General features: G+C 38.0%; 1 protein-coding gene across 1 annotated transcript in view; it reads right to left on the bottom strand.

The window, feature by feature from the left end:
• Positions 1 to 4,076: 4,076 nt before the first annotated feature.
• KCNMB2 (potassium calcium-activated channel subfamily M regulatory beta subunit 2) overlaps positions 4,077 to 12,737 on the bottom strand; it is a 43,879-nt gene continuing 35,218 nt past the window's right edge. Inside the window, exon 4 of the mRNA XM_075555601.1 lies at positions 4,077 to 4,361. Within this exon, the coding sequence (XP_075411716.1) occupies positions 4,077 to 4,361 (285 nt within the window). The remainder of the gene's footprint in view (positions 4,362 to 12,737) is intronic.

Genomic DNA, 12,737 nt, shown 5'->3' with positions numbered 1-12,737 from the left:
TACTATTAGTAGTAATACTTACCATTTGATGACAATCTATTTTGTACTATATACAATTCGAGAACATTTACATAGATGTCTAAATGAAGCTTTATATTAGCCTTCTGAGGTAGATTCCCTACACTTATGGATTCTAGACCTAATTGTTCTTTAAAATCATTTCCCCCAATGAGGGTAGTTTCTAGCCATCTGCCAGATCATAAACTCACTCGTGAGGAAGAAGGCGATGTTATACAAGGAGGAGGAAGTCAGTGTTATTATAAGGAAACTCCAAAATGCTCATAGAAAATTTTATTATTATTTAATTCCATTTTTCCCCCATGAACATTTTGAAGCCTCCTTGTAGGTTTTGTATCATTCTTTAAAACCCCCCCAAACAGAAACTCACTGTCATCGAGCTGATTCTGACTTACATCAAACAGAAAGGGCAGGGCAGAATTACTGCTATGGGTTTTCCACACTGTAATTCTTTACCGGAGCAGTAGAAAGCTCTGCTTCTCTTGAGCATAGCTGGTAGTTCTGAACTTTGGACTTTGAACGTGGTGCTGAACACATAAAGATGGACCAGATCCAACTCTAGCAAATGTGTTTTCTCCAACCTGGTAGAAGAGTTGGTCTGCCCAGTCCTATTGTAAGTCATGCTTTTTTTCAGAAGAGTCCTGAAACCTTGTCCCTTGAGTGAAATGCCCCACATATGCCTACAATGGAATGATTGCAATTGGGATCTTGTTAAAACTGTGTTGTTATTAAAGGGGAGAGAAAGTGGAAGTTGAGAAGAAATCCTGCTCAATCTTTAATTATACCCTGTCTCTCACCAGGGCACTCTGAACGACCTTATTTGCTTCAACAGTGCTCAGTTCAGTCGGGGGTGGGGGTTGGGGTGGAGGCAGGTAACTGCCAGTAATACAACAACATTTTCCTTTGCAATGGTTTTAACTCACTTTTCAGTTACACGTGCTATTTTTCTGACCAACATCTCTCTGCTAATGTCGGTGGAATAATTATAGTGTTGAGGTGTTTCGGTCCCAAATGTGATAATAAGCAGTGGTTTGACATGCAGAAACTAATATTTGCTGCATAAATGCCATGCATAATCACTGTTTTGGTAACTCGCAGCAAGGAGAGAAGAGTAACATGAAGGGATGCTAAATGTCCCATGGTCTACTCAAGGGGAATTGTGTGACTGCTACTCTCACCACCGTTACGGGCAGTTGTTTGGCCAGAGCCCTCTACAGATTCACGTCTTTTTATTCATGCAGTTTGCAAGCAGTCATTAGTGTATTTGTGATTTTCTGTGTTTTAATATAATTACAACGTGGGGAATCTGAAATCAATATTTTTTTATGAGATTTCAACTTTTGAGGAACTTGAGATTTTGGCAATTGGACGATGAAAGTGATGTGGAAGCATAGGTATTTATTTGTTCCAACTGGAGAAATCATCTTTGTTGAATAAGTTGAAGACTAAGAGTTCCTTATTCTGGGAGATGTAAATAAACAAAATTGGGGACCCTAAAGAATAGGCTAGTGGAATATTGGAACTACAGGCAGGATGGCTGATTTGGATTCATGGATTAAATATGCAGGTTCTCATCTGCACGCTGAAGGGTGAAAAATGGTATGTAATCTTCTTACCTCATACCTAGGATGGAAAGCCAGTGTTAAAAGGTGCCTTAGAAGTCAGCTTGCTTTATCTCATCTTATACTCAGATATTAGATAATTGAGAAGTCTATGATTGGTCTGTAGGTGTTGAATGGAAGTCCTTTGACTTTCAGTTTTCCTTTTTTGGCTTTGTCCTGCACCACCACTGTAGTCTCTTCAAATCTTTAGTACCCTCCAGTGTTATCTAGAAAAATCTTAAGGCCATGGAAATGCTTGCCATAATCAGAAATCCCCAGGCTGGCTATTTTCCTAGGTTTCCATCATTTTAATATCTGTGTAACCTTGGGTAATTTATTTAACATCTCTATATCTTAATGTTTTCATCTGTAAGATGGGCTAATATTAGTGTCTTCTTCCATAAAGTGCTATAAGCATCACATTAGTTAATGTGTAAATGTTTTAAATATTATTATTATTCCAAGCTTTTTCTCTTTTATTGATTAATATTGGGATTCAAGGAACTATACTTAGCTTCTTTTTGATATCATTATTTTGAAATCTTTAATATTTTTACCTGAAACATCAGTTGGGAAGTTTAAATTAAAGGTCCAGATTAAAATCAAAACAAAAATAAAAGAAACCGCTCATCTAATGATTTCATTTACATATGTTTTACCTTTGAATTACTTGAAGGGAAGTCCAAGGGACATTAAAGATTACAAATTTGAGTTCCATAATCACAAAAATTTCTCTGTTCAGAATTGTGTCCTTAATGTACAGTAGTTAAAAAGTTTCCACCATATTTTCCAAATGTTCACAGTATTGTATATGTATATTTATGTGTTTATATGTACATCCATATATATGAAAGACTTACTTTATTTGCGATTTTTAAAGCTATTGTTAAAGACAGCAAATCATAGATTTTTAGATTTTCATGGCATGGTTAGCTTAGAATAGAAGTGGTATTCAAACCTTGCTGATTTAGTGTGTATATGCTTTAATTTTAATTACATATTTGACGTCCTGATTGCACTCTAGGGATTTATTTGCTTATGAAGAGTCAAACTATGAATTACAAGATTGCAGATTAATTTCCACTTCACCAAACTCATTTTACCATTCACGCCAAAGGTATGATTTGTAAAATTTTGCTATTTCTAAAAATAAAAACAAAACCCAATTTTGATAATGTTGCAAAAATATACTTAAATACAGATGAGAAAGATATGCTTGTGTTTTCTTTTTGGAATTATTATTAAATAAAGTGTGGAATATTTAGTTTAAAAGAGTCCCTAGCTTCCCCCCCTCTAATCACAAAACAATAGCAATGGGACCAAAGGGTCCCTTTAGATCTGTTAGTCACTTCACTTGTTTGTTAGAGAAAAAAAGGTTTACTCTATTTATGAACTATAACAACCAACAGGAAATTCAAAATAGACAAATGACACACGAAGAAGAGACAAATATTCTGTGCACGTAGCTTTAAAATCCTGATCGAGTCAAAGGAGAGACTACACATCCTTTAGCTTAAACATAAATTCCCAAAGAGCAATATTCCAACATATCAATTTGTCACAATAGATTTACCCATTTGGAAATAATCCACCGGTTCTGACCAGGAAGGCAGATCTTAATTTCTTCATCTAACCACTGAAATGAAATGCAAAATTTCAAGCAAATGTCTTAGTTCAGTAGACGTTCTTATACTGTACCAGAGCAGTCACCAATCGTCAGTTCATAGGCAATAAAACTCCTTGTAAATGTCATCTCCTCACACAGTAGCAGGGTCTTAAATGGAGAAGGGCTCTGTTCATTTTCTGTTTATACCACAGGAAGAGATGATCAAATTGGCTAATGAAAACAGCTTATTTTCTCAGAAACCAGGTACAAAACCCAACATCATGAGTAAAAAGTGATAAAAGGAAAGCATCTGTCTGGGTTTCTCCTTCCCCCTTCCTTTTTACAGGGATATGGTAAAAGTACAAGGAAAATGCTCACCACGCTGAAGTTAGGGAATCTGGTCCCTTCACTTGCAATAGGGCTCAGCTTAAGGTACAGAAAGGAACAAAAAATTCTTTTTGGCTGTAGCTTTAGTAAACAATGAATGATGAAAAATATTGCAGAAATGTCCTCAAGAGGTCTGACAACTCAGAATATCACATTGATATTGTCTACATTCCTCCACAAAACTAGGCAAGTGGCTGACTGAGCCCTACGTCGGCTGAATGGGAGAAGGAAGCACAGAAACAAGAATATGAAAACAACCAACCAACACAAAACAGGGCTTTCTTCTGAATAATAAAGACAACATGTTTGCATATACCACAGCTTTTGCGTTATTGCTCTACGTATAAGAACATATTAAGGAACTCATGACAGACTGCACATTACAAACTTAAGGTTCTTTGGTGAAGAATGAAATAAAACAGTATTTGAGCTTTAAATAAAAATGAATTCGTCCATTTTTGCCTTTATCTATTGATCCGTTGGATTCGCTCACAGAGCAGGGAGAGATACTGTGTCAGTTTCACCATGGCAACGATCGCCACTCCCCCTGCCATCATACAGGTGGGCCAGAAGAGCGAATGGAACAGCACGTTGGAACTGTAGAGTTTGGTTAGGATGACGCTCTTCTGGGTTCCTTCTGGGTCCGAATAGCAGGAGAATTGTTGGTATTTCCTGAAGTTTTCCATGACAACATTCACTAGCGACATGGATTCTTCAAAGTTTTTTCCACACTTAGGTATATAGGAGCACTGTGGAGAATGAAATAAACCGTCACCAGGAGATAAATACTCTGTGTGTGTGTGTGTGTGTGTGTGTGTGTATCTAGAGGCCTCAGAGGTTGACTTTATAATTTGTGAAATAATCATGAAAGTTAATTTATTTACTTTACATCTGCTGTCCCCAGAAACCCAGAAGAATCATACATTGATTAAACAGTTTAGGCATTTGACCAAGATGTTTTGGGTAGCTGATCCATATATTATTTAATTTAATTATTAATCAAAATCATACAACAAATTTCCATAGATGTGGTAGGTTTTAACTTTGTGGTAGGTAGATGTGGTAGGTTTTAACTTTGTTTCTCATTGAACATACTTTTCCATGGAAATAGAGTGTTAGTCAAGGATTCCGACTTATGTCTATTTACCTCTATCATACAATGTTAGGTACATACAATATCAAAAGCTGTCTTATAGCCTTGCTCAATACCCACCCCCATGACGTGATCACTATAGCCAAGTGTAGTGAAGAAGGCAGATGATGCCCTGTGGGTCTTAAAGGCTTGTCTTCAAACAAACAGGTATCTAAATGAGATGTTGGCTAAGTCCACACAAGGAGGAAGTAGACCAGCCTGTGTGTTCCAAGACTTGTAAATAATAAAATCCAAGCACAGAGGAAGGAATGGTATCAGAGATTAAATTGTGAGCACCTGATTGCAGAAGGCTGTGGAGGACAATGAAAGCCTCAGACTCACATGCAGGGTCCCCATGCAATTTAAACCTCGGGTGAATCCACTGTAGCTCTGGGCCAAAGATGGGAAAGTACACAGCAGGCTAGATATTGCAATTGTGGTTAGGTCACAATGTTATACCTGGTTATTGATCTTCCTCTTGACCCAGTTTTTAAAAAATAATTTTATTTGGGGCTCATACAACTCTTATCATAATCCATACATCCATCCATTGTGTCAAGCACATTTGTGCACTTGTTGCCATCATAATTCTCAAAACATTTGCTTTCTACTTGAGCCCTTAGTATCAGCTCTTCATTTCCCCCCGTTCCTCTCCACTCCCTCCTCTCTCATGAACCCTTGATAATTTATAAATTATTATTTTGTCATGTCTTTAAAAAATTTTAAATCATTTTATTAGGGGCTCATACAACTCTTATCACAATCCATACATACATAAATTGTATAAAACACATTTGTACATTCATTGCTCTCATCATTCTCAAAACATTTGCTCTCCACCCATTCCCCTGGCATCAGCTCCTCATTTCCCCCCTCCCTCCCCACTTACCCTTGCCTCATAAACCCTTGATAATTTACAAATTATTATTTTGTCATATCTTGCACTTTCCAACGTTTCCCTTTACCCACTTTTCTGTTGTCCACCCCCCATGAAGGAGGATACAGATGTAGAATCTTGTAATTCCCCTTTCTACTCCACCTTCCCTTCACCCTCCCAATATTGCTACTCTCACCACTGGTCTTGAAGGGTTAATCTGTCCTGGATTCTCTGTGTTTCCAGTTCCTATCTGTTCCAGTGTACATCCTCTGGTCTAACTAGATTTGTAAGGTAGAATTGGGAATATTATAGTGTGTTGGGGGGGCATTTAAAAACCACAGGAAAGTTGTATGTTTCATTGTTGCTACACTGCACCCTGACCGGCTCATCTCCTCCCCTTGACCCTTCTGGAAGGGGATTTGATCCATTTTAAAATATTTTCTGCTTTGTTTTCTGTTGAGATTTTTCTTTGTGTCATTGTTGTTGGTTTGTTTGTATTCTATCTTGACTTTGTGTGACTGTCTGTTTATGAAACCCAAATTGGCTTAACCTATAGAGACAACAACCAGATTGATGGATTCAACAGGACATGACACAGGAGGCTGCCAGGAAATGGGGAGCTATGTGGACAAGGAAAAAGAAATGTCCTGGAATTGATTACAGTGGTGGTTGCATAGCTCTTCTGGCTACGACTGAACTATTGAAATGTATGATGTGTTAATTGTATGTTGGTGAAATTGTTAAAAATAAACAAACTAAAATTAGGCAGGAAAACTAACATTCTTCTCAGGGGAAAAATAGTTTACTGTTATCTTTTTGGTATGACTTAATACTAGAAAGCTACATCCCCTTGATCAGCTTGCTACTGCAGTCAAGAAAACAGCAAGCTATCCATAGCTGTTGAGTTGCTACAAAAATATCTTGAAAATTGTTGACTTAATAGTTAAAGAGCTACGCTGGTGACTGATGCCCACTTAACCTGTCATAATAACTCTTACTATACCCAAACCACCAAAAGCCAAGAACAAAATATAACAGAACTAGTTTGCTCCTGATAACAGGTTATTCTCCATCCATCACGCACCTGAGAACTTCCGGTGTCTTTCTCTTTGATGTTTTACACTTCCTCCAGCTCCTCTCTCTCTGCAGCTTGGATCTTTTGGTACCACATTTCACCTTCCTTCCCCTCCCTGCCCTCTAGTCTGCTTTACATTTTCCTCTCTGCTTCCTGTGCCTTATCTTCCTTTCTTCTTTTCTCTGACTACAGACGGGGTTAGAGAACTTCTTTGTCATTTTCATTATAGGATATATTTTGGAGCACACCTTTTCCTAACTTAAAAAGCACTTTTTGAAGTGACTAAATCTCTAGGACATACATTCCTTGTTCTGTACATGGGCAAGGGCCCCATGAATACAATAGAGAATCTAATATTTAGAAACTCTATGGATAAGTGACTTAAGTTGAATTTGAAGAAGATGTGTGGGCTGCTTGGTTACCTTTCCTCTGTCTCCATGAGTAAGTGACTTTCAAGGTAAAACTAAGATTCTCTTCCAACTATCATGTATACTACCAAATAATTTGATTTACCTGAATTAAACTGGTTTCTAACAGTATCACTGTTCATACAGTGTTTTTTGAGAATTAATAAATGAACAATACCTTCGCTTCAGAACACTATTTTTCCCCTGTTGGAATATATTCATGTTAAACTGTGTGTTTTTAAAACCCACATTTAAAAAACTCTGCTCTTTGCAAAAGAAAAATGTGATTATAAATATTCGCATCTATGCCTTTTCCATATGCCTAGGATCGTGTTCAACACAACAGCTCACTGAAGAGAGAGGTGGGATATGGGTGATGATGAGAGGTCTGTTGATCAGAGCTTTTGGGTAACTTTCTAGACTCCCCAAATACTTTATACCTGCAGATTTTCCAGGAAGAAAAGACTTTAAACATGGATTGATTTTTGTCAAGAGAATATGTATGGATTACTCTTTGCTCTGACTTTTTTTATTGTGCTATAATCATTGGATGATGTGATCATGAACATCAGAGAGTTCTGAGTTGGCTAAGAATGGTGGATGCCTTGTGGGACTTGACCAAGGTCAGTGTAGCTGAAAGACTAACCAAAATCTGAATGAAGGCTGAACATGATAGTGGTGCAAGAGGAATGTAAAAGGAAATAGAGGAAATAGCTAGGAGGCAAAGGGCATTTATGAAGGTCTAAATACAGGTATGTATATATGTAAACATATTTATATATAATGATAAGGAAATAGATCTATTTACATATATTTATATATTATGTATTAAGGCAGGAGATGGACATTGGGCCTGTACTCGAGTACTCCCTTAATATAAGAACACTTTGTTCTAATAACTTGGAATTCTGTGATGGCTCACCTTATCTGACAGGATTGCTGAAGACAAAATGGGTGCATAAGTAAATGTGGTGAAGAAAGTTGATGGTGCCTGGTTATCAAGAGATATAGCATATGAGGTCTTAAAGGCTTGAAGATAAACAAGGATCCATCTAGCTAAGAAGCAACCAAGTCCATATGGAAGAAGCACACCAGTCTATGTGATCATGAGGTGTTGATGGGATCATGTATCAGGCATCTAAGACCCAGAACAAAAAATCATATCAATGTGAATGAGGACGAGCATGGAGTGGAGACCCAAAGTCCATCTGTAGACAATTGGATGTCCTTTACAGAAGGGTCACAAGGAAGAGATGAGCCAGTAAGGGAGAATACAGCACCAACAAAACATATAACTTTCTTCTAGTTCTTTAATGATTCTCCCCCCCCCCCTTATCATGACCCCCAATTCTACCTTACAAATTCGGCTAGATCAGAGTATGTACACTGGGATAGATAAGAGCTGGAAACACAGGGAATCCAGTACAGATAAAACCCTCAGGACCAATAATGAGAGTAGCGATACCAGGAGGGGGAGGGGAAGGTGAGGGGAGAAATGGGGAACCATTACATTGATTGACATATAATCCCCTCCAAGAGGGATGGACAACAGAAATGTGGGTGAAGGGAGACAGCGGTCAGTATAAGACATTTTTAAAAATTACAAATTATCAAGGGTTTATGAGGGAAGTAGGGTGGGGGAGGGGAAAAGAGCTGATACCAAGGGCTCAAGTAGAAAGAAAGTGTTTAGAAAATGATGATGGCAAAGTATGTACAAAATGTGCTTGATAAAACTGGTATATGGATTCTGTTAAGAGCTGTAAGAGTCCCCAAAAATTATTATTTAAAAAATGGAGGATGAGCATACTGGCATTTCTGTATCATAAACTGCTCCTAGTGAGGTTCTGGTGACAAAGTGTGGTTGGCACTTTGTAATCAAATCAGCGGAGAATAACTCTCAGCTGAGCAGAGTTAGTACTAGCTCAGGATGAAGGTTCTGAAACATGTTCAGGACCGGATATTTCCACTGCATTAAACTCACTGAGGAAATGGACCTACGACTACCATGAGGCAAAATTTCTCCCCATTTTATTTTTCTGGTCAAAAGTGTTTATGGCAGTATGGGGCTGCTTTTAGTTTTGTGAGTTTCTTCAGATCCAAACAGGCTTCAGAGCATGCCTTTAGAATGAAAAAAATATGTAAACTATTATGAAAATTAGATGAGGCATATGCAGTTGAATTCAAACAGAGTCCATTTAAGTTACAAATACATTATCTCCTTATATTTTTGGTACAGGATAGTAGTTTCAGTGGCTAATAGTACTGAGTTATTGAAGTAGTTTCAATAAAAATGCTATTGCCTTGAAAAATCGAGTCTTATGCTTTTGTGAATTCATTTGTCATTCTTCTTTTCTTAAAGACAATTTTGTCAGATGACACTAATTCTTTTAGTAGCCCGAATTCCTTCAAAAAAAAAAAAGGAGATGTAAGTTTTCTTGGAAACTGTGTCGCAAGGAACTGGGAACTACTTATTCAAGTTTCCATCAATCAGGAGCGTGCGCGCGCACGCCACCTGTGTGTGTGTATGTGTGTGTGTGTGTGTAGACTGGCGAGAAGAACCACTTGCCGTGGACCTGCAGGGCTGGTTGTACATGTGAGTGCACCGGCAATTGAGAGTTAGAACAACACTGCCCTTGTGTTTTACCTCATCCTGGCTTGGCCACATTTCAGTGCATACACAGGATAGCTCCCATGTGACTGTTACTGGCCTCTGAAAATGCTATCATAAGAGATTCCTTGCTTTAATATTATTACTACTTGATCGTTCTTTTCTGATAAAGAAAGCTTGAGGTGGTGTAACTAGCTCCTGGCTTGTGTTCAAGGAACTTAGGTGCCTGTGTTACTGTAGGTAGTTTTCTTTCTCATATAGGGTCACTGTGAGTCAGAATTGACTTGGTGGCAGTAAGCATATGATGGACTTAATAGAACCTTTTTGGTAGGGTTTATGTGAGGACTAAATGATGAATGTGTTAAAAGCTTTAATAAACTTACAGTAGCATGCTTTCCTAGTGGAATGTTACACGTATGTTTGTCCACGTGATATCCTGTAATCCTTAAGCAAGTGCCACCATGAAAACCGTAGGTAAATGCAAATTATTAGGGAAAAACAGATATTCATATGAACACTCTTGTTTAATGAATTTTTTCTTGTGTTCTCTGTATTTTCATCCTAGGGGCTGTGGCACTATGCTGAGTTCTACATTAGAATTCTAGCACTCTACTCTCATGGCTTCGGTTATAGCCATGGGTATGTTCCTACGATTGGAAATATTTGATTATCTTCTGATTTTATTGTGTGCCTGGAAAATACTTTTATATTATTGGTTTATAATACATAGAATGCAATTCAACACTTGGAAAATTTACTAAGTGACTGGTACTTAGTTGCCAAATTATAATCCATAGTGAAAGGACAAAAATCCCTGCACTTTTAGAGTGTTATTTTTCTTGTGGGAAATATAAGGTAGGAAGGACTCAACTTTTTGAGTCTGCATTACATATAAAGGTATATCATGATTTTATATATACAAAACACTTAAGTACATATAGAAATATGTTAATTGGCTATTTTAGCGTTATAAATCATTCTTTAGGCATTAGTATTTTAGCATATACTTACTTACCAAACATCTGAGACCCTCATTGGGTATAAGAATAACACTCACACCTCTTTCAAGCCTGAACTTTGTTAATAAGCTTTAATACTTCTCCAAATTGTTCTTGTGGCTCCAAAGCTGCTCTTTAGTATCACAAAGGGTCTCTCATGGTCCTTACAGGGGTGACTTTTGGGGGAGAGGCATCAGGGTCTTGGAGAGTTCATGGTCCTGTCTTCCCTTGTTCATCCTTTTCGTTGCCTGAGCAACAAAGACTGAACAGTTGAATCATTTCTCCAATTCTTCGGAAAGTGATAGAAATTTTATTTCCTTAGCCTTACTTCTAGGATTTTACATTGATAACGTTCTTTTTAAAAAAATTATTACTAAGGAAGATGTTTTTAGGAAATACCTGCTGGGATTTGGTTAGATATAACTAGGCCTGTGTGAAGCAAAACTATAAAGTAAGATGTGAGGGGGAAAGGGGAGTGAGGATATTTGGCTAAATGACCTCACTGGGCAAAAGCTATATCTTATGGTAGGAAGGGAACTGTCAAATTTGCAGGATCACCTAAAAATTGGTTTTCTCTTATTAGTTCTTTTATTAAAAGGTGCTTTATTTCAAACAGGATTTAGAAATAGTAATGAAATCCAATCAATATTTATTGAGTGTCTTAATCATGCAAGGAGTGTGCTAAGTATAGGTGCCGGAAACACAACGGTTATAGGAAAGCTGAAGTAGAGAGGATAACAGAGGAAGGAAACAAAGGTGGGGTGATGAAACGGGACCAAGAATGAGGCCAACCAGCCTTTTAGGAAAGGCTATGCCGTTCTCTGAAAATTGTTCTAAGAACACTTTCACAGTCCTGGGAACCTTCTTTCCAATGTTGATGAGGTAAAATACAAATTGCTTAAGTGAAGCATGGTTCCAAAGTTATACATGACTTTTTCCTAGAGTCCTTGATTAATGATCACCCAAACATTTATTAATCAGGTTCCAGGCTTTGGGTTCAGTGCTAGAGAATGGGACATGAATGCTTATGTTCAAAAAATGTTGAGCTTGTCAGCAGGTAGCTTGGAAATCTCTTATGCTCACAGATTTATTTTCAACCTAATTTTTTTTAACCATTAAAAGATATTGAGGTACTGAGACAGCAAATTAGGAGTTCATAAGGCCCTTGGATAGCTCATCAGTTTGCATCGGACCACTAGCCTAAAGACGGATAGGACAAAATTACCCCATGGTGTCGTGGAAACTGTTAAAAAGTGAAATGGACCACATAAAGATGGATATGCTTGTGTAATATTCATTGCTGTCAGTTAATTCTGACTCTTAACGGCCCTCTAGGACAGAGTAGAATGGCCCTTGTGGGTTTCTGAGACTGCAAATGTTTACAGGAGGAGAAAGCCTGGTCTTTCTCTTGTTGGCTGGTGGTATTGAACTGCTGACCTTGTGACTAACAGTCCAATGTGTAACCACTATACTGCCAAGGCACCCAGTCTAGGCTTTAGTGAGTGGAAATAGACAGGTATTGTCCATTTTGAATAATAAAATCATATGAGTTACTGTGCTGGGACTGAAACAAATAAGAGAAATGGCATTGCATTTCATCATCCAAAAGGACCTCTCAAGATCTATCTTGATGTACAATGCTGTCAGTGATAGGATTATATTTATCGCCATTCCAGGGCAGCCATCCAATCAATACCACTGTGCTTCAAGTGTATGCACCAACCACAAAAGTTAAAACACAAGACAAAACAAACCAAACCTCCCTGTCAACAAGTTGCTGCTGACTCAGCAACCCTACAGGACAGGGGTATAACTGGCCCAGTGAGTTTCTGAGACTGTACCTCTTTATGGAAGTAGAAAACCCTACTTTCTCCTGAGGTCTGGCTGATCATTGCCAACTGCTCAGCCTAACTACTTTCAGATCAGAGCCCAGCGTAGCTACCATGACACCAACGTTCCCTCCACAAGAGCTGCAATGTAAAGATGGAAGACGTCTAACGTCTTCAGTCTGAAATGGCTCAAACATGC

This window comes from Tenrec ecaudatus, chromosome 8 (genome assembly GCF_050624435.1).
Source record: "Tenrec ecaudatus isolate mTenEca1 chromosome 8, mTenEca1.hap1, whole genome shotgun sequence".
Taxonomy (NCBI): Eukaryota; Metazoa; Chordata; class Mammalia; order Afrosoricida; family Tenrecidae; genus Tenrec; species Tenrec ecaudatus.
The sequence above is the reverse complement of the archived record's forward strand: the minus strand, read 5'-3'. Positions and strand labels throughout refer to the sequence as shown.